Consider the following 22,565-nt stretch of genomic DNA (forward strand, 5'->3'; position numbering starts at 1 on the left):
CGCAGTATCCAAATCCCTTGCCGCTCATGGCCACACCTTCCCCGGATCCCATTAGCCGAGCACAACAGAGGAAAGCGAGCGGCCGCGCCCCTCATGGAGTCTATTGGCTGCGCCAGGGAGATTGAAGCCGGAGAGGGGGAGGGGTCTTCCCACAGTGCTTTGCGAGCTGTGACGCCGCGGCTGTTTGAATTGGGCGGTTATGGCGAGCTGTAGTCCTTCTCTGGTGTCGCTGCCGGGCCCCGGGGAGCCCCAAGTCCCGGAGCAATGGCGGCTGTGGCTGCTCTGCAACCGGATCAAGACGTTCAGCAACTGGCCGTTCACCGAAACGTGCGCCTGCACTCCGGAGAGGGTGAGGCTGCTGCTGAGTGTCGCTTCTACTTGCTCTATGCAACGAGCCAGAAGTGTTGTGTTGTTTTCTAAGATGCAAATATTTCTGAGTTGATGCAGGATTATGTTAATGAGATATACTATACACACACACAGCTTGAAAATGGTTAGGTCCTAACTCAGGTTTAACCACCTACCGACTGCTTCACGCCACTTGGCGTGAACACGGCCCCAGGACCACTCAACGCCGATTGGTGTGAATGGCTGTGGGTGGGGATTGCAGATTTGCAGGAGATCATGCACATCTCTGCATGAATGACTGAGCTGTCTCCCTTGGGGACACGGAAGCGTTCTGCTGTGGTAGGCTGAAGACTATCACAGACGATCGCTGTGATAGGCTGACGGGGGAGGGATGGTGGAAATAATAATAATTTAAAAAGTTACATTTATTTAATAAAAAAACAAATATTTGGGGAGCTAAGCTATCAAACCTCTAACAGAGAGCTCGGGGGGGGGGGGGGAGAGAATCACTTGTGTGCTGAGTTGTGTGGCCCTGCAGCAAGGCCTTAAAGAGAATCTGTAACTTCAAAACGTCCTCTGGGGGTACTCACCTCGGGTGGGGGAAGCCTCAGGATCCTAATGAGGCTTCCCACGCCGTCCTCCGTCCCTCAGGGGTTTCGTTGCAGCCCTCTGTACAGCGGTGATGTCAATATTTACCTTCCCGGCTCCTGCGCAGGCGCTCTGTCGGCTCTGATGTAGGCGGAAATGCCCGATTGCCGTCTGGTCTGCTCTACTGCGCAGGTGCAAGTTTCCGGCGCCTTCGCAGTAGAGTGGACCCGACTGAGATCGGGTATTTCCGTCTACTTCGGAGCCAAAAGCAGCCACAGCGCCCCCGCTGGAGCCAGCTAAGGTAAATATTAAAATGACAGTCGGGTCTGTGCCGGCTGTTCGGAGGGCTGCAGCGAGACCCCCCGTGGGACAGAGGACGGCGTGGGAAGCCTCATTAGGATCCCGAGGCTTCCCCCACCCGAGGTGAGTACCCCCCAGGGGATGTTTTTGATGTTAGTGTCCCTTTAAAGAGAACCTGTACTGTAAAAAGTTCCCCAGGGGTGTACTCACCTCAGTAGGGGGAAGCCTCTGTACCCTATCAAGGCTTCCCTCGTCCACCGGTGTCCCACGGTGGTCTCCCTGCGGCCCCCGGAACGCACAGGTGACCATTTTGTCACGCTGTGCAATATTTACCTTTTCTGGCTCCAGCTGGGGAGCTGTTGTGGCTCTTCTGACGGAGATAGGCGTAAATAGCCGATCTCCGTCGGGTCCGCTGTACAGCGCAGGAGACTTGCGCCTGCGCAGTACAGAGGCCCGACGGAGATCGCCTATTTTTGTCTATCTATTTACATCGCCGCTGCTCTGGGATGATTTTCGCCACCGCTGTGGGACTGAGGATGATGGGGGAAGCCTCAATAGGATCCGGAGGGTTCCCCCCCTCCCACACCCAAGGTGAGTACCCCCAGGGGAGTTTTTTTTTTTTCCATTACAGAATTCCTCCCTACGTCCTCCAGGACGGCCCTCCTGAGATTGTGTAGTCCCCCCCCCCCCCCAAATCGGAAACACCTGACAAGAATTAGAATAATAGATTAGTATAAATCCCACCCCTCCACAATCTCCCCTCAGTTTTTTGTAAGTTTCCTAGACTCACCACGGAAGCACCTATGGAATCCTGGTGGTAGGGGAGCCTGATGGCACCTACTGTATCTAAATGACCAGGCTCAAGTTTGTCAAGATTTCTGTCTGAGAGCGGTTCGGGTCTGCGCTGGGCGCGACCCGGCTAGTGGATTGTTGGGCAGCCATACCTTTCTCCACGTGTTGGGGTGGGGTAGGTCATAGGATTTCTCCCATTCCACTGCTCTCTCGGACGGCATGGCGGCTGGGTGGACGCCAGCTTCTCTTCCGCATTGGAGTTCCGGAAGTTGATGGTAAATTAAGCTTCAGGAATCAAATCTCAGCTGTTGTGAAACATTCCTTCTTTCACCTAAGGAATATTGCAAGGATTAAACACCTAATTCCTTCAGAGGATCTTCCAACCCTAGTTCATGCCTTCGTCACATCAAGGTTAGACTACTGCAACGTCCTCTACACAGGCCTGCATAAGAAAGACTTACGCCGCCTGCAATTAGTACAGAATACCGCCGCAAGGCTGTTAACGAGCCAACCCCGCCATTGCCACATAACACCAACCCTGAGCTCACTCCACTGGCTACCGATAAAATGGAGAATTCTGTTTAAGATTGGCTTACTGACATTCAAATCCTTGCACAATCTGGGCCCTGGATACCTGAAGGACTTGTTGCAACTACATCACACCCCCCACAATCTTAGATCAAAAGGACGTAACACCTTGGTCACCCCCAGAGTCCACCTCAAAACCTTTGGAGACAGAGCCTTTTGTCATGCTGCCCCTACACTTTGGAACTCCCTGCCACACCCAATCAGGACAGCCCCATCCCTGGAAGCATTTAAGTCTAAACTGAAAACCTACCTTTTCAGTCTGGCATTCATGAACATCTGACTATCTCCTCTGTAACACAACCCAGCCTGAAACCCTGTATTAATCTGAGACACAGCTATGCGCTTTGAGTCCTATGGGAGAAAAGCGCTTTACAAATGTTATTGTATTGTATTGAAGTCGGAAATGACGCGGAAGCACGCAGCATAGCCAGCGTCAGACGCGGAGGCACGTGTGCGCATAAAGGGGGCGGTCCCGGCGTGCGCATCTGGGTGATCACTTCGCACGCAGTCTGGCCACACTGTGCAGCTCTGAATCCGCGCAGCACTCCCCGCCGCCGCAAGCAGCAATACGGCCGGACAGCAGACCACCCAGCACGCCACAAGGACTGCACTGAGTGCAGCGATACTCTGCAGGGGCCATGGAGCAGTCAGCAGAGCCCACTCCAGAGACTAGGCAGACGCCTCCGGCTGTCACTGGGGAGTCAGGACAGCAGCCGGTAAGGTGCTTTTTGATTCCTGTTTGTTTTATGCTACAATGTGCTGTTTATTCAGGCTAAGCATCCCCTGGTGGTTTGTTGTCTATTTTCTTTACAGAAGCCACTCAAGAGCACTGGGAAATCTAATAAGTGTGCTAAATGTGGTTGCAGGCTACCTGAGGGGTCTTCTAAGTCTTTATGTGCTGATTGCTACAATAGATCAAAGTCTCATTCTCCAAGGCCCGAAAGCACTACTGTAGCATTATTAGATTTAATGAAATCAATGAAACAGGAATTGGCTACTACATTTTCGGCATTTAGAGCAGCTCTGCCTCCTTGTCCAGTTGGTTCCTCTTCCACAGGCTTCGGCAGCCTTGCCACCATTACCCACTGTCCAGTCTGTTGTAATAACTTCCCAATCACAGGTTCCTCAGACTGTCTCTGTCCCCACAGATGAGATGGCACCCTTACCTGTACTCCCTAATACTCAGGGGGGTGATACGGGGGTTTCCCAAGCTGTTGGTATTGAGCATTCCTCACCGTTATCGGACATTTCTGAGGGATCGGATGAGGGTGAACTTGTTGAATCTGATGCTTCAGGAGATCCGTTAGAAGCTAGAATTCCTAGGTATCTGTTCAATGCTGAGGACACATCTGAACTGCTGAAAGCAGTTTATGATTCAGAACAGATTGAGCAACCTAGAGCGTCCTCTACTCCTCAGGATGATATTTATAGAGGATCGGGGAGGTCGGGTTTTTCCTGTCCATAGAGCAATCAAAAGTGTTATTTCCGCTCAGTGGAAGGATCCGGAGGGAATGCTATTTTAGATCCTTTAAACGCCGTTTTCCCTTTAATGTTGAGGAACATGAATCATTATTCAAGTGTCCTCGATTAGATGCTCCCCTCTCTGTGTTCTAAGGATACTGATTTATCTTTTGAGGATATGGGGACCTTGAAGGACCCAATGGACAGGAAAGCAGAGGCCCTGCTTAAAAGAGCGTGGGATTCAACATCCTTCTCTTTTAAACCGGCCATTTCCTCAGTATGTGTAGCCCGTAACTTGGATAAGTTTATTCGGGGGCTCCAGGAACGTTTAGAAGAGGGCACTCCGCATGCTAGAATCCTAGAGAGCCTTCCAGTTATCATCAAATCTATTGCCTTTTTGGCGGACGCAGCTACTGAATCTCTCAGAGCAGCCGCCAAAACAGCAGCACTAATTAACTCGGCACGAAGGGCCGTTTGGTTAAATACGTGGGAAGGAGATGTTACCTCCAAACAAAAACTATGTGGAATGGCATTCCAGGGTAACCTTTTGTTTGGACGGGATTTGGACTCGGTCTTGGAAAGATCTTCCAATAGGGCCAGGAAGTTCCCGGATAAGAAGAGTGTTAAACGGTCCTTTCAGAACAGGAAGCCCTTTTTTAGGCAGGACCAGCCAAATAGGGGGCAGAGACAAAATAAAAAATGGACCTATAATGCGGGCAGAGGCAGGCCATTCCTTTTCAATAAACCTCAACCAACCTCGTCCACTGCAAAGTCCGCCAAGTGACGGCCAGATCCCGGTGGGGGGGGAGGCTTCTCCACTTCGTTCCAGAGTGGCAAAAGATAACAAAGAACGAGTTTATTCTGACTCTAATTCGACAGGGTTACAGAATAGAATTTGTATCTCCTCCTCCCTCCCGGGTTATAGTCACTTCTATTCCCAGGGATCAGATCAAAGCAGAGGCCTTCATGGACTCTGTTTCCTCCCTTCTGCAAAAGAACGTAATTCGACCGGTTCCAACTCAGGAACAGGGGGGGGGGGGATTTTACTCACGAGTATTCTTGATCCAGAAACAATCAAAGTTTCGAATGATCTTGAATTTGAAACCTTTGAACCCTTACATTGTGGAGAAGTAGTTCAGAATGGAGAGCATTGCCTCTGTTCGCAACCTCATGTCTCCAGGGGAATTTCTGGCAACGGTGGATCTGGAGGATGCTTACCTCCACATCCCAATCCACCCCCTGTTTCAGAAGTATCTGAGATTTGCTGTCCAGACGGGGGAGTCGATATGCCACTTTCAATATCAGGCTCTCCCGTTCGGAATTTCGTCGGCCCCAAGGATCTTTACGAAGGTTGTGGCAGAGGTGATGTCCTTTTTGCATCTCCACAATGTAAGGGTCCTTCCTTACTTAGACGACTTTCTTTTTATGGCAGAGACCCGGGAGGTCTTGCAAAAGCAGCTAGATTTTTCGCTCCAGCTCTTGAACAGTCTGGGTTGGATAGTGAGCGCGGAAAAGTCTCACTTACACCCGGTTCAGAGCTTAATTTTTCTGGGGCTAAGGTGGGACACGACGGTCAGACGTGTCCCGAACAAAAAATAGACAAGCTGAGATCAGAGATTCAGGGACTCAGATTGAATCCTCAGGTTCCCCTCCGGAAATTAGTATCAATCCTAGGTTTGATGTCTTCTGCCATTCCAGCAGTAGAATGGGCCCAGGCCCATTCACGAGACCTACAGACTTGGGTTCTAACAAATTGGGACAGAGATCATCGGCCGTTAGACAGAAGAGTGACGATACCCGATCGGGTGATAGAGTCCCTTCTCTGGTGGGATCATCTAACCAACCTGAATCAGGGCCGCAGGTGGACCCAGGAGATTCCATTGAAGTTGTACACAGACGCGAGTGCCTGGGGTTGGGGGGCCCACTGTCTGGGTCACCAGGCTCAGGGATTATGGGACGAACAGATGTCCCACAGATCATCCAATTACAGAGAGCTCAGGGCGATCCTTCTGGGATTACAAGCTCTGCATCCGATAATCTCCAACTCGGAGGTTCTCGGACAACTTTGTCTCGGTCTGCTATGTCAGGAAGCGGGGAGGCACACGAGTGCCGGACCTGAAGTACCTAACATCGCAAATCATGTCGTGGTCAGAGGCCAACCTGGAGTCCATATCAGCGGTCCACATTCGAGGGATCCACAACAAACAGGCAGACTCTCTAAGCAGAGGCTTTGTGGAAGAGTCAGAATGGGAGCTCAATCCCGACATTTTTCGGGAGATCACAGAAAGTTGGGGAACTCCTGTTCTCGATTTTGTTTGCCAGTCCAGAGAACGCAAAAGTCAAAGATTTTTGTACCCTGGATCCTCCTGTTTCAATAAACAGAATAGATGCCCTGTCGATTCCGTGGCCGGAGGGTCTGCTTTACGCGTTTCCTCCGTTCAAGTTGATACCAAGAGTTCTCAGGAAGATCCTGACAGAGCATGTGGAGGTGATATTGATAGCGCCTTGGTGGCCAAGAAGAGCTTGGTATCCACTCCTTCAGTCCCTAGTAATCAGGGGCCCTTGGCATCTTCAGTGCAGGCCGGACCTACTTTTACAAAACGGCCAGGTCCATCCGAACCCAGAATTCTTACATCTGACCGCATGGATCCTGAGGAGCAGATATTGAAGGATCGGGGTTTTCCAGTGATGTGGTTAAAACATTATTGGCCTGTAGAAAGCCAGCTACTAGGAAGAAGTACAACAAGGTTTGGTACACCTTCTCCGCTTGGAAACAGAAGAATGTTTCCAGGTCAGATAGCATTGCCTCAATATTGGCATTTTTACAGCACGGGGTTCAGTTAGGCTTAACTGTTAGTACCCTAAGGGCCCAGGTGTCGGCTCTTTCGGTTTTTCTTTCTAGACGGCTATCGGCCGATGTTTATGTTAAAAATTTTCTGAAGTCGGTGGAGCGTTCACAACCGGTCCCTCAGAAGCTAGTTCCTCCATGGGATTTATCATTGGTATTAGATTTTTTAACTTCAGACAAGTTTGAACCCTTGGATTCGGTCCCCTTGAAGTTCCTTACACTTAAGGTTGTTTTTTTGGTGGCCATTACTTCGGCTCGCAGGATTGGAGATATCCAGGCATTATCTGTTAAAGATCCGTACATGGTAATCCATGCTGACAGGATTATCTTCAAACTAGATCCCTCTTACTTACCCAAGGTATCTACGTCCTTTCATAGGACCCAGGATATTGTACTCCCTTCCTTTTTGGCTGACCCGCAGAATGACAAGGAGAAGAGGTTGAGCTCTTTGGATGTTAGAAGGGCAGTTTTGATTTATCTGGATAGAACCAGAGAGTGGAGAACTTCCACTAACCTTTTTGTAGCGTTTGGGGGTTCTAAGAGGGGAAGTCACGTTTCTAAAATGAGTGTCTAGATGGATTAAGCAGTTGATATCCCTAGCATACTCAGAAGCTCAGTTACAGGTGCCTGACCACATTACGGCACACTCGACAAGATCCTTATCAACGTCCTGGGCGGAGAGATCAGGAGCTTCTCTAGATCAGATATGTCGAGCCGCGACCTGGTCCAGCCACTCGACCTTTATCAAACACTACAGAGTGGAGCTCCTTTCAAGTCAGGACCAGGCCTTTGGCCGCAAGGTTCTTCAAGCCGTTATCCCACCCTAAAGGTAAATTTCTCGCTAAATCTCAGGAGGGCCGTCCTGGAGGACGTAGGGAGGAAGTGCCGGCTGCTTACCTGGTAGCAGTGTTCCGGCGAGTCCTCCAGGACGGCCGCCTAAGTTCCCTTCCCTATTATATCTATTAATGGTATGTTAGTGGTTGGTGGACTATTTTCTCTTCATTAAACTGAGGGGAGATTGTGGAGGGGTGGGATTTATACTAATCTATTATTCTAATTCTTGTCAGGTGTTTCTGATTTGGGGGGGGGAGACTACACAATCTCAGGAGGGCCGTCCTGGAGGACTCGCCGGAACACTGCTACCAGGTAAGCAGCCGGCACTTTCTTTAAAACTGCAGGGGCCTATTAAGTAAAAAATGGCCTGGTCACTAGGGGGGTATAACACCAGGGCTGTGGAGTCGGGGCAATTTTGGGTGCCTGGAGTCGGAGTCGGGAAAAAATGCACCGACTCCTAATGAATTTAAACTGTAATTAAAATAGAAAATATAACATTTTCTCTTTCTCAGATAATCATCATAAATAATTTATACATACAGTAATAGCTGTGCTTAGTCCACAAAAATGAAATAAACCAATCAAAATTAGTTACTTGTGCTGCTTCAATAAAGCAGTCCCCGTATTTTTAAAGTCAGATATACACATCTGATTGTGACTGTATATATGATGTGTACACAGGAATTTCTTATATATACTAAATAACATCTATGCTGTAAGTATAAGGCTCCCTGCACACTGCAAATCCGTTTTCCGATTCCGTTTCCGATTCCGATTCCGTTTCCGATTTTCCTTGAATACATTCAACAGAAAAACGGATCAAAAAACGCAGCATGCAGTTAAGATTAAAAATCTGAATCGGAATCGGATGTAAAAACAGATTAAAAAGCGGAATCGGAATCTGAAATGCATGCAGTGTGCAAAAGGCCTAAAGCCTGATGTGTAGCCCTGTCACTAATAGAGATGGTCAATGAGATGGAAATATTTCTGCGTTGATTCTGATTTATGCAAAGAGTGCCTCTTTGCTCATGAAATCAAATAATTTGATATGTTGTTAAAATTTGGTTTGGTGACTACGAATTTAATGCTACCTGAAAAGGATGAAAAGAAAAGTTTTATACATACCTTGGGCTTCTTCCAGCCCCCTTCAGGCTAATCAGTCCCTCGCTGTCCACCTCTACCACCTGGATCTTCTGCTATGAGTCCTGGTAATTCAACCAGTCAGCGCAGTCCGGCCGCATGCCGCTTCCACAGCCAGGAGCGTTCTGCACCTGCGCAATAGTGCTGCGCAGGTGTAGTACGCTCCCGGCGGCGGAGTGTGTGCATGCGCACTACTCCAGACTGGCTCAAGTACCTGGACTCATAGCAGAAGATCCAGATGCCGGAGGACAGCGAGGGACTGATTTTTGATTAGCCTGAAGGGGGCTGGAGGAAGCCCCATGTATGTATAAAACTTTAATTTCATCTGTCTCAGGTTTACTTTGTTACACAGTAGTACTATACTCTACATATGCACTCTCCACAGAGCTGCAGGGAATCTTCTGAGAATGTTGTGCACATTGAACTGAGGTGTTGTCTATCACCCATAACACGTGTGTGTGTGTGTGTGTGTGTGTGTGTGTGTGTGTGTGTGTGTGTGTGTGTGTGTGTGTGTGTGTGTGTGTGTGTGTGTGTGTGTGTGTGTGTGTGTGTGTGTGTGTGTGTGTGTGTGTGTGTGTGTGTGTGTGTGTGTGTGTGTGTCGCGATCACTCAAACGGCTTGACCGATTTGAACGAAACTTGGTATACAGATCGCTTACTACCTGGGATGATAGGTTCTAGGGGTCTCGTGGCCCTCCTGCACACCTGGGCGGAGCTACAAACAGCAAATCAGATTTCACCCATTCAAGTCAATGGAAAAAATGTAAAAGGCTGCCATTCTCACAGTAATCAAGCCAGAGTCCCCACACTTGGTCAGTTGGTGACCAAGGTTACAAATCCAGGAAAAGCGGGCGGAGCATAAAACAGCCAATCAAAATTCAGCCATTCATTTTAAATGGGAAAATGTAAACTGCAGCCATTCTTACACTGTTAATCGCAGGGATCTCAAACTTGCCACACTTGGTCACTGGGTGAATAAGATTTAGGAAAGTGGGTGGAGCCTACAACAGCCAATCAAAATTCACCTATTGCGTTTAAAGGGGAATATTTAAACTGCTGCCATTCTTACACTGTTTATGGCAGAGGCTTCAGACTTGCTGCAGTCTGTCATTGGGTGACTGGGGTCCAAATTCACTAAAGGGGCAGGGCCACAAACATCCAATCAGATTTCTTTGCTGGATAAACTGCTTCCATTCACACATTTTTGATGCCAGGAACCTGATAGCTCACAAAATTGGTCATTGAGTGACTGTGTGACAAGGTTACACAAAGTGGGCGGAGCCAAAACCAAATTTTCCTGGGAAAATATAAACTGCAGCACTTCTTGCACTGTTAATGGCAGGGTTGTCAAACTTTGCACAGTTGGTCATTGGGTGAATGAGATTAAGATTTTGGAAAGTGGGTGGAGCCTACAACAGCCAATCAAAATTCAACTTTTGATTTTCAAAGGGAATATTTAAACTGCTACCATTCTTATACTGTTAATAGCAGATGCCTCAACCCTGGTACAGTTGGTCACTGGGTGACTGGGGTTCAAATTCAGAAAGGGGTGGAGCCACAAACAGCCACTCAGATATACAAAGTATTGATACCAAGGACCCCAAAGCTGATAAACTTGATAATTGAGTGACTATATGTCAATGTTACAAAAAGGTGGGCTTTGCCAGAAACTTAATTTTGTTTATGTGCAGATATATACATACCTGATTATAAGGTGATCTGCAGAATCACCTATAATACTGGTATATCAGAAGCTGATGTGACAACAAATACAGGTGGTGTTTGGTGCAACAGTAATACTGATCAGAGCTATACCTCACCAGCGGAGCTGGTGGGTACTATCAGTATAGTGCCTCTCACCAGAGTCAAGGGCCCTCTGGTGAGAGTGGAGTAGTCAGACAGATCGGGTTTGGCAACAGACAGACAGATGCAGTACAAAATCGGAAGGCAGAGTCAGGAAGATATATCAGGCAGAGTTGGCAGCAAGATCAGATGAGCAAAGGTACAGAATCACTGAGCAATAGAGTGGTCAGAACGAGCCAGAGTCATACACAAATAATATACAGTAAGGTAATACTTTAAGGCTATCAAACAATTCCTATCTTGTGTGAAATCCCCGGTTTCCTCCCAGATCAAAGCACACCAGAACTATCTAAGGGTCTGTGCGCTAACACGAAGTATTCGCAACAGCAGACAAGTTGCGAGTGACGCAGCTAGGCTTATGAAGTAGAGGAGACCCTCCAGGCATGCCCCTTGCAATTGACCAATGAGGAACGGCGAGCGTCTCCTCTGACGTCAGCCGGTCAGCTGACGCGCCTCTTCCCCGCATAAAGGTCCTGTCTATGTGCGCGCGACAAGGCAACCCTATGTGCAACTGACAGTTCTGTCCTTGGCGTGCTAGACACCTGAGGCCCGGATATGCTGCTAAACAGGGAGCTGCAGGCAGCTGCGGAGGTAGCGCTGTTCACCGCGGCTGCCTCTCCAGCGTTTGTTACACAGGGTTCCCAAACTTGACACAATTGGCCACTGGGTGCCTGGGATTATTATTCAGAAGTGTGGGTGGAGCCTACAACAACCAATCAAAATTCACCTATTGATTTTCATACGGAATATTTACATTGCTACCATTCGTACACTGTTAAAGAGAGTCTGAAGCGAGAATAAATCTCGCTTCAGACCTCATAAATAGCAGGGGCATGTGTGCCCCTGCTAAAACGCCGCTATAGCGCGGCTTAACGGGGGTCCCTTCACCCCCAAATCCCCCTCGATACACCGGGGGAGCGCTTCCTGGTTGGGGCAGGGCTAACCGCCGCAGCCCTGCCCCACGCGCGTCTGTCAGCGCGTATCTCCGCCTCTCCCCCGCCCCTCTCAGTCTTCCTTCACTGAGAGGGGCGGGGGAGAGGCGGCGATGCGCCGCTGACAGACGCGACTGGAGGCAGGGCTGCAGCCGTTAGCCCTGCCTCCAGGAAGAGACAGCCAGCGACTTTTTCACGACACACTTTTGCGGGGGGTGGGTTGGGGGTGAAGGGACCCCCGTTTAGCCGCGGGATAGCGGCGTTTTAGCAGGGGCACACGTGCCCCTGCTATTTATGAGCTCTGAAGCGAGATTTATTCTCGCTTCAGAGTCTCTTTAATAGCAGAGGCCTCAAACTTGATACAGTCAGTAAATGGGTGACTGGGGACCAAATTCACTAAAGGGGGTGGAGCCACAAACAGCCAATCATATTTGTTAGATTGATTTCAGCCATTCTGTTATTGGCAGGGTTCTCAAACTTGACACAGTTGGCCACTGGGTGACTAGTATTAATATTCAGGAAAGTGGGTGGAGCGTACAGCAGCCAATCAAAATTCATCTTTTGATTTTCAAGGGGAATATTTACATTGCTGCCATTCTTGCACTGTTAATGGCACAAGCCTCAAACATGATACAGTTGGTCATTGGGTCACTGGGGTTTAAATTCAGAAAAGGGGATCGAGCAGGCATGGGCAAACTTGGCCCTCCAGCTGTTGAGGAACTACAAGTCCCACAATGCATTGCAGGAGTCTGACAGCCACAGTCATGACTCATAAAGGCAAATGCATTGTGGGATTTGTAGTTCCTTAACAGCTGGAGGGCTAAGTTTGCCCATGCCTGGGATAGAGCCACAAACCGCCAATCAGATATGTTTCATTTCACTGGGAAAATACAAATTATTGATGCCAAGGACCCAAAGCTCACAAACATGGTCATTGAGTGACTGTGTCCAGGTTACAAAAAGTGGGCGGAGCCAAAAACAAATTTCACTGGGAAAATGTAAACCGCAGCCCTTCTTCACTGTTAATGGCAGGGATCTCAAACTTTGCCAAGATGGTCACTGGGTGACTGAGATTAATATTCAGGGAAGTCGATGGAGCCTATCATAGCCAATCAAAATTCACCTTTGATTTTCAAGGGGAATATTTAAATTGCTGCCATTTTTACACTGGTAATAGCAGATGCCTTAAACCTGCTATAGTTGGTCATTGGGTGACTGGGATTCAAATGTTGGAGAGGGGCGCAGCCACAAACAGCCAATCTGATTTGTTTAATGTCTATGGGAATATACCACTGATTGATGCCAAAGACCCCAAAGCTCACAAACTTGGTCATTGAGTGTTCGTGCATTAGGGTTAGAAAAAGTGGGCGGAGCCAAAACCGGTCAAAAACATACATGGGCAGGCAGTTCCAGGTCATTAGTGGGTGGAGACGAATACAAATTTCACTGGGAAAATGTAAACTGCAGCCATTCTTACACTGTTAATGGCAGGGTTCTCAAATTTTGCACAGTTGGTCACGGGGTGACTGGGTTTAATATTCAGAGAAGTGAGTGGAGCCTACAAAAGTGAATCAAACTTCACCTATTGCTTCTCAAGGGGAATATTTAATTGCTGCCATTCTTGCACTGTTAATGGCACAGGCCTCAAACCTGCTACAGTTGGTCATTGGGTGACTGGGGTTCAAATTCAGAAAAGGGGGTGGAGCCACAAACAGCCAATCAGATTTTTCTTCATTTCAATGCAAGTTATTAATTCCAAAGACTGCAAAGCTCACAAACTTGGTCATTGAGTAATTGTGTGTTAGGGTTAGAAAAAGTGGGCGGAGCCAACACTAGCCAATACATTCCCGGGCAACGCCGGGCATTCAGAAAGTGTGTAATAAAGGAAGAATCTCCTTATTCCCCTGCAGAGTACCTGCACATCACTCTTACGTGTACCCACAGTTACATTGCCTAGGGCCTGATAGATGTTCTTTGTTCTGGCCTGTACCTTTTACAAGTACTCTTAGACCTGGTCCACACTAGGTCCGGAAACGTATCCGTGGCTGCGTTTTTCAAACCTGATGAAAAACGGAGTCCCGGATACTAATGTTCAAAATAGCAGCCAGCCTCACCCAAGTAAAAAAACGGATCCGTCTGCGTTTGCAGGGACCCGTTTTCAAAACCTGAACGGAAGGTCCGGATCTGCTGCATTTTCACGCAACGGATCAGGACCACGGATACACGCAGGGGTAGTGAAAAGCAATGAGAAAACGCATCTCCAGCTCCACAGGCAAAAAACTGATCTGAAAACGGATAGCCTGAGCTTTACGATTGGCCCAAAAAAATCCTCCCACTCCTTCCTAACGATGGAGACGTTTTCTGTCAGGGAAAAACTGAACGGAAACTGATGCACTTTCATCAGTTTGCAGTACGGTGGTACTTCCCCTAATCTTCCCCTGATCCGGACTGCAGTGTCCGACTGTCCGTCCTGCAACTGTGTCTAGTGTGGACCTAGCCTTACCAAGGACTAGTTTTAGTCTATGACTAAAGGGAATAAATATGGCAGTCTCAGAATCCTTCTCACTTCAGTTGTCTTTTAAAATTCCTAAGCGTTGGCAGTTATGTTCCCTTAAAGCTGCATACATTTGCATATGCTTACATAATCATGTATGAATTTAAAAATATTTGCAATCATCCCTACAAGTGTTTTTTTTTTTTTTTTTTTTTTTTTTTTTTTTGATGTGTGGGTTTACTGCAACCTACTGGAAACCTAGCAGTTCGGCGACTAAATCATTTAGCTGAAATGCCTTATGAGGTTTCCTGGTGGGTCCCCTAAAGTAGACTAGCACTGTTTTTTTTTTTTTTTTTGGGGGGGGGGGGGGGTTGTGGTTTTGCGTGTTTTTGGTCTTTGGACTGCTATTTTGATGAACAAGAGGCTGCTTGATGGCACATCTCAGACTTGCTCTACAGATTGCCCTCTGTAACTGCTCAACACATTTGTTTTCTGCCCAACCCAGATGGCGGAGGCCGGCTTTATTCACTGTCCAACTGCAAACAGTCCGGACGTGGCGCAGTGCTTCTTCTGCCTGAAGGAGCTGGAAGGCTGGGAGCCGGAAGATGACCCCATGTAAGTATTCAGCCGACCCATCTCGATACGTCTCTGTGCTGCCCATATTCCTGCATCAACTGAATTATTTGGTTGCTGATATCTCGGGGGGGAGGGGTGGCGCTAAAGCTGTGCTCTCACCACTCCACTGAGTCCAGTGCTGTGCTTCCCCCTGTCTGCTCATTGATCAGCCTAGTGCCCGGCATCTCCTACTGCATGTAGCGTAATTCCACGTGACATGAGTGGGGTGCCAGCACTAGAGAAAGCAGGAGACAGACAGGATGGTCACACAGGCACATCACTAGACTCCGGTCAGAGGTGAGAGCACAGCTATTGCTGTGCAATGCTCTGCATTTACACTCTGGACTGGGAGAGTTCAGGAAGGGGACTGGGACAGCTAGTGGTACAAGTGGACATAAAAAGGCACAAAGGGAGGAATTAAAGGGGACAAAGCCTGGGGAGGGGGGGGCAGAAGACACAAGAAGTGGCCAACAGGGGTACAAAATAAAGCATGGGGGACAGGAAGAGGCATGGGGGGTTAAGAGTTGGCAGAGGGGGACATAGAGGCTGCCCGCAACTTATACTATCTGGACCTTGTGATGTCTGCTCTCCAGGGACTTCTAATGCTGCCGCTCCTCAGGACACCAAACTTCCTGCTGCTGCACACGGGGCTTATTCCATTGTCATGGCGCCCCCCCCCAGGAACAATGGCCCCCAGGACCAATGGCCTGGAATGCCTAAAAATAGTCCTACACCAATTACTTTTGTACTTAACAAAAAAAGGTACTTTTTTTAATTGGCAGTTTCAAGACCCTTTAAAGGGAACCTGAAGTGAGAGGCCTATGGAGGCTACCATACTTATTTCCTTTTAACCACTTCAGGTTCCTGGGTTTTTACTCCTTAAAGGGAACCTGAACTGAGTAAAATTATTTACAATAAACACATGAGGTAACTTCAAATGAACATTAGACAGTTACTTTGCCATCAGTTCCTCTCAGAAGATCACCATTTTCTTCAATGATCCCTTCCAGTTCTGACAACATTTTGTCAGAACTGAAATGTCAGTTATATATCAGCAGCTGTCCGTTACAACTGAATGTGCAAGGTAATGTCCATGTTTCCCTATGGCTCAAGTGGGCGATGTTACAATTTAACAGTGCTAACCAGGAAACTGTTATGGGGTAATAGCCATTTTCAAAATGAAGGACGGAGAATTTCTTTGATCACATTGGACGAATGGGACGCAGGAGAGGAGAAAGAGATTGAGGAGTAGACTGCACAGGAGGTAAGTATGACCTGTGTATGGTTATTTTGACTTTTAATTTTCAGTTCAGGTTTTCTTTAACCTCCCTGGCGGTAAGCCTGAGCTGAGCTAGGGCTAAGCCGCCGCTGAGGATTTCTCAGGCCCTGGTGGGCCGAATTGCATTTTTTTTTTATTTTTTTTTTGGTACACGCAGCTAGCACTTTGCTTACCTGGGGCTTCTACCTGCCCCATGCTGCTGCCCTGTGCCCGTGGGACAAACTGATCCTCTAGGTCCCCTTAGTGACCCAGTTTCATTTTTGGGGACTCAGCCAGTTGATGGCCACTGCGCCTGTGCGGCGTAGTCTGTGAACCTCCTCCTTTCTTGATCACACTCCCGTTTCACGTACTGTGCAGGATGCTCCTGGCCAGGGCAGTGGCAATCAGCTGGCTGAGTAGCTGAAAACGAAACTGGTGTTGCTGCGGGGGACTGGAGGATCCAGTTGTTCTGGCGGCTGCAGGGGGCCAGTAGAAGCCCCATGTGGGTTAAACTTGTGTGTGGGTTTTGTTTTTTTTCTCTTTTTAGGTTTCCTTTAACCACTTGAGGACTCAGCCTTTACTCCCATACCCCCTCCCCCTAAGGGCCAGCATGTTATTTTATGATCTGTGCTGGGTGGGTTCTGCAGCCCCCAGCACAGATCAGGTTGCAGGCAGAGCGATCAGATCGCCCCCCTTTCCCCCCCCCCCCCCCCCATGGGGATGATGTGCAGGGGGGGGTCTGATCGCTCCTGCCTGCCTGGGTGTTGTGGGGGGGGGCACCTCAAAGCCCCACTCCGCTGCGAAATTCCCCCCTCTCCTCCCTCTCACCCCTGGTGATCGGGGCTATCCGTCCTGTGCAGCCTGTGAGAGGCTGTCCTCTGACACATGGCGGCGATCCCCTGCCGCTGATTGGCCGGGGATCGTCGATCTGCCTTACGTCATACGTCTCCTGCGTTTACATTTAGTCTGTGAGCCGCTATCAGTGGCTTGCAGGCTATTCACGGAGACCCGCTCCATGATCTAACAGGAAACGGCCGCTCGCGCGAGCGGCCTTTCCTGATTAATTAGGGAGACACCTGGCAACGCAGATGTGCGTCGCTGGTCCTCCAGCTACCACTTTGCCGTCGCACGGTATGAGTGTGTGGTCGGCAAGTGGTTAAGTTTCCAGACAGTTTTGGTACCTCAGCCATGTTGCTTTTGATACAGCAATAACTTTTTATTCCCTATGCAATCAAAGTGATACATATTTTTTTTCCCAGGACATTATAGGCTTTCTTTAGGTAATATTTTTTTCAAGTATTTAGTTCGACAGGCAATTTATCAAGGAAAATTAGGCATTAATGCAAAAATTACACATTTTTCATGTTTCCTCTTCCTAACTTTTACATGACAAGTGCCACAGTTTTAAACTCCTCACAATACATTTGGCTCGTACCAGTTAAAATGATTCCATATGACATGTTTCATCACTAGTTGGGCATGTAACCTACCAGGGGTGTAACTAGAAATCACTGGGCCCCCTGAGAAACTTTGGATGGGGCTCTGCACAGGTAAACTGAGAACCAATGTTATTCAATTGGCTAGTGCACACTTGAATGTGTTTTCCCCTGTCACAGAGGCGCTCATTCAATACTTGGATTGGATACAGCTTTTTTGAACTCCTGTATAGCCTGAGGAAGCGGTGCTGTGGCCCGCGAAACGCGTTGCATCTTTAGGAGTTACACTGTTTAATAAATGCATTCTACTCTACCTCAGAGTCTTGTTGTCCACTGCTAGAGGGAGGTAAGTCCACCTTACCTTCCCTCTTTTTACTGTTTTTAAGTAATAGTGTTTTTACTCTTTTTGTCGCCTCTGTTCTATCTGCGTTGGATGAAATGCTTATTTCGTCTGTCTCCAAGCGTACACGAAGTCGGAAATAAGGTAAATGATGATTCGTCAGAGAAAATCCCATATTTTTTCCACTGCTCGAAGGGACCAATTCTGGTGGTTTCTACACCACTCTAAACACTTTGAAACATTTGTCTTTGAGAGCAGAGGTTTTCTAATTGCAGTTCTTCCGTGGAATCCAGATTTGTGCAGCTCCGGACGAGCAGTTTTTGTGGAAACTGGGTTCTGTAGGTGTTCATTCTGCTCTGCAGTGATTTTAGGAGCCGTGGTCTTGCGAGCTTTTCTAACCATTTGATTTAGAGTCCGGTCTCTTTTAGACAACTTCGACTTTCGGCCACAACTGTGCTTTGCTGAGGACGTTTTTCCTTCTCTTTCAAAGGCAGTCATTACTTTGCCAAGCATTCGGGCAGTTTCTGTTACAGTAGAGCCTGCCATACGAGCACCAACAATTTGGCCTCTTTGAAAGTCTGAGAGATCTGCCATTTTTATAAATAACCAATTGTGGTTTAGATCTGTGAAAAAAAAAAAAATTAATTAAACATATAAAATAAACAAAAAAAAGTAACATATGTCACGTTTTGATTGCTTAAAACATGTTCAAAGATTATGATGCCAAAATGTTAGGTGTTTCCATTATTTTGTCCAACCCCTGTATGTTATGTATGTAAGTAGAGCAAGTATTTACTTTATATATGTTTTTTTTTTTTTTTTTTTCTAAATAGTATGGCTGACAGCTCCTCTTTAAAGGGAAGGTCCAAGCAAAATAAATGAGTTTCACTTACCTGGGTCTTCTACCAGCCACCTGCAGCCATGCTGTGCCCTCGTAGTCACTCACTGCTGCTCCAGTCCCCCGCTGGCAGCTTGCCGACCTCGGAGGTCGGCGGGCCGCATTGCGTACATTTTTACACATTCCCGCTAGTGCAGGAGCATTAACACATAAGTTTTTACGTGTTAGTGGTGCCATGCGTAAATTTTTCCGAGGTCGGCAAGCTGCCAGTGGGGGACTGGAGCAGCAGTGAGTGACACGAGGGCACAGCATGGCTGCATGGGGCTGGTAGAAGACCCAGGTAAGTGAAACTCATTATTTTATTTTTCTTGGACCTTCCCTTTAAAGAGGAGCTGTTAGGTATAAGGTCTCAGAGGAAAAAAACACATATATCAGTAGCTAAATATTGGCTGTACTTACATTACATATGCATTTCACTGTCCGTTTGGATTTCACAGAATTTTTATATAGTATTTGCAGAGAATGATGCTCCTGACAGCTCATGGCAGGTTCCATGTTTGTCTGTCTCCTATGAAGCCAAATGTGTCGTCATGTCCTCCCTGCTTCCTGATGATTCCACTCACAAAAAAGATCCTAATGGACAACACTACTGTGCAGTGAATATTAGCCATGTGGCTAGGAACAATAGCAGACTCATGCAGTATACTCTGCCCTGTGATTTTTCAGTGCTGTGAGCTGGACTGCATTACAAGCTGCTGTAACATGTGCCTGTAACTTCTCACTAGCAGCCGAGGGGAGGACCCAAGGTGGGGAGAAGCAGCCCCAGAATGCTTTGCAGTATGTTATGCGGCCTCTCCTTTTAAGAGCTTGAGAATAACAGCCTTGCTGTTCAGCGCACATCAAAAGTAAGAGAGATTTTTAACTTCAGTATTGCCTTTTTGGCTTCCTTCTAAACTGTTTAACACAGGAGAATAGAGGTTTAAATTAGCTTTTGCAGCCTGACAGTTACTCTTTAACAAGAATAGAGCAAGTCCATGGAAATTTGGTATACAGTAATAGCAGGATGAGTTTCTTTATGATGCTGAGGAAACAAACACTGGCACTGCTACTACTCAAGTATATTGTGAAGAGTGGACTTGCATACAGTATGCCCGGTGGAGTGGGTGCTGGGATGGGGGACCTCTGAGACATCAGTTTCACTCCACTGGTGCTTGTGCACCGCAGAGGCATGACGTTCATAGCGCCATGTCTCTCACACCACCTGGGTGAAACAAATGTCTCAGAGGTCCTCCTTCCCGGTGCCCACTGCCTTGTTTGATGTGTCCTAGGACTATACGGCTGCCAGTCCAGGTTGAGTGCTTTATTCTGTTTATCCCGTGTTTGCTGGACTCCCATTCCTTCACCTTCTTTACACTGCTATAAATTCTGCTCCCACAGGGAGGAACATAGGAAGCATTCGCCCAACTGCTTACTCCTCACTCTGAAGAAGAGGCCCGAGCAGCTTACACTCAGCGAATTCCTCAAGCTGGATAAGGAAAGGGTCAAACTGAAGATGGTGAGTAACCCAGTGAAATTAGAAGGGAACATTAGGTGACAAAAAGTGGCCAGTTGCTTATCTGGGGATTCTTTAAACTGAAACCAAAGATAAAACTTTATCCCAATCATTAGCTGATTCCCCCCAGGCCCCACCCCCCCCCCCCCCCCCCCCCACCCCCTTTCCCAGATGACCAATGTTGCTGTCTGTAAACCTCATTGCATTGTAGGAACAATAACTGCTTTTTCCAACTGCCAAGCAAGCAGTATCTCCCTCTGTGCATGAAACCCTCAGTAACGAACATTCTGTACATATCAGCTGGCATAACTAAAGATGCCGCAGTGATAAATTTCAGAATGTAAATCAGGGAGAGGAAAGATTTTACAAGGGCCAAACACAGTAAATAATAAATTATTATAAACAGTAAACCATTTTATTACTGTATCTTTCAGAATATATGACGCACTTAGTTTTAGAGGATAAAAATAGACCTGGTGCATCCATCGTGCAGGAGCGACTTGTGAATCGGAGCGTTTGTACCACGCTTCTACCAACATTTGTGTGAATGCGCCGTTCAGATCCTGGGGTTTTTTTTTTTGCCATTCAAGGCGACCCTGGATGCTACATGTAGCGTCCTGGGACGGTAACAGCCGCGGCTAATGTCCCCCTGTGGGGACAAAACCACCAACCGCACCTGAAAGCCGCCGAAAGTCCGAATGCAACGCCACTGACCATGATGCCACTAAAAGCCAGGCAGACGGCGGTGTGAATGAGCCCTTACATTCTGAATTTTTACAGGTGGCAATATCTTTAGTCCTGCTAGGTGATGACTGTGCATAGAACTCTCAGTACACAAACCTTCCACAAAGTGGAGATACTGTATGCTTTGCAGTTGGAAAAAGCCATTCTTTCCCACAATGCAACGAGGTTCCCAGACGGCAAACTGTCAGGACCATGATCATGACATCACACTGTGGGAGGGGTTTCACCACAATAGCAGCCATACAGATCGTCCTTGATGATTTGTTAGAGAAAAGGCAAAGATTTCTCATGGGAATCAGCTACTGATTGGAATGTAATTCAATCTGAATGTATTTTTTAGTATTTTATATGGCACCAACCTCTCCTGCAGCACTGTACATAGTATATTGTCTTAAAGTTCCTCTTTAAAGCTTCCTGTAAAATGTAGCTTAGAGCGTGAGTGGAGAGGAGCTGTTTGTTGGAGACAGCCAGGGGAATTCTTCTTTCCTGTGAAATGGCGCTCTACCAGTGACAGCTGGAAGCAAAGCAAACGCTTCAGGGGAATGAAGTCCTTCTGGCTTGTGCTGAGGAACTGGAATGCAGGATATGGACTTGCTCTACTCACATTCTGCAGTTTCTAAACCTTAATTATAAAGATCTCAAGTTCGCAAAAAAGAATATTAAATAGGAATCTGTCATAGCTGTGCATGATTTCAACTTCAGCATGGTTTTTAAAACATCTGGGTTCACTGGTATTTCTTCTTTTGCAGCAAAAGACTATGAATCAATCCATCGAGAGATTCCAAGCAGCGGCTCAAGTGACCCGAGCCAGACTGGAGGAACTGGATAAGGATGAGGAATAGCGTAATAGTGCCTCCAGCCTGCCTCTGTACATTATGTTTATATTTCCGTGTAGTGGCCTGTTCTGTACTGCTGGGTTGTTTGTATTTTGTCCTTTTTTTCCTGGGGGGGGGGGGGGGGGAGTGTTTCAAATAAAATTTAAAAAGAAAAAAACCTTAAATTGGTCAGTCTGTCATTTGAACTGCTAGCGGGGGACAGTGACCCCTCTCCTAACTAATGTAGAGAAATGATGGCTGTGACAAGTACACTAGTCAATTTCAGCCTTCGATTGCCAATTGATTTGTGGCCGATTTCGATCGAATTGATCTATCTACAGGATGGAAGATCTAGGTTGATCTGCTGCTGGCAGCAGATCGATGGCCCATAGAGTTGCATTGGATCTAATGGCCCAATAATGCATTTAGATCGATTTTCAATAGATTTCATTTCAAAATCTATTGGAAATTTCCTAATGTGTGGCACACATCAGATAGATTCCTGGCAGATTAGACTTGACAGGTGAAGTAAAATTGATAAATAAAATGGCCACCTGTAAGCCATTTTGCCACACTCCCTTTGTTCTATACAGCTACTCGTATAAGACTAGTTCTCTTCATTCACATGGTTTCATGGGTTTGGAATGTGCTACTAGGGATGCTTTGTCTGTCTTGTAGATGAGGATGGTGTTGTGTGAATCTCACCAGTCAAACTAGCCTTAAATTAAACAAGTTACTGATGAAACATATACCTCTAATAATTAACGACTGACTGATCTC

General features: G+C 47.3%; 1 protein-coding gene across 1 annotated transcript; it reads left to right on the plus strand.

Moving 5' to 3' along the window:
* Window positions 1-27: 27 nt before the first annotated feature.
* On the plus strand, window positions 28-21,917 carry BIRC5 (baculoviral IAP repeat containing 5). The gene is made up of 4 exons (XM_068249870.1): window positions 28-349; window positions 14,693-14,802; window positions 20,112-20,229; window positions 21,720-21,917. The coding sequence occupies exons 1-4, from the start codon at window positions 200-202 to the stop codon at window positions 21,810-21,812; spliced, it is 471 nt and encodes a 156-aa protein (XP_068105971.1). The 5' UTR covers window positions 28-199; the 3' UTR covers window positions 21,813-21,917.
* The last annotated feature ends 648 nt before the right edge of the window (window positions 21,918-22,565 follow it).

The sequence above is a fragment of the Hyperolius riggenbachi genome, chromosome 8 (genome assembly GCF_040937935.1).
Source record: "Hyperolius riggenbachi isolate aHypRig1 chromosome 8, aHypRig1.pri, whole genome shotgun sequence".
In the NCBI taxonomy this organism is placed as follows: Eukaryota; Metazoa; Chordata; class Amphibia; order Anura; family Hyperoliidae; genus Hyperolius; species Hyperolius riggenbachi.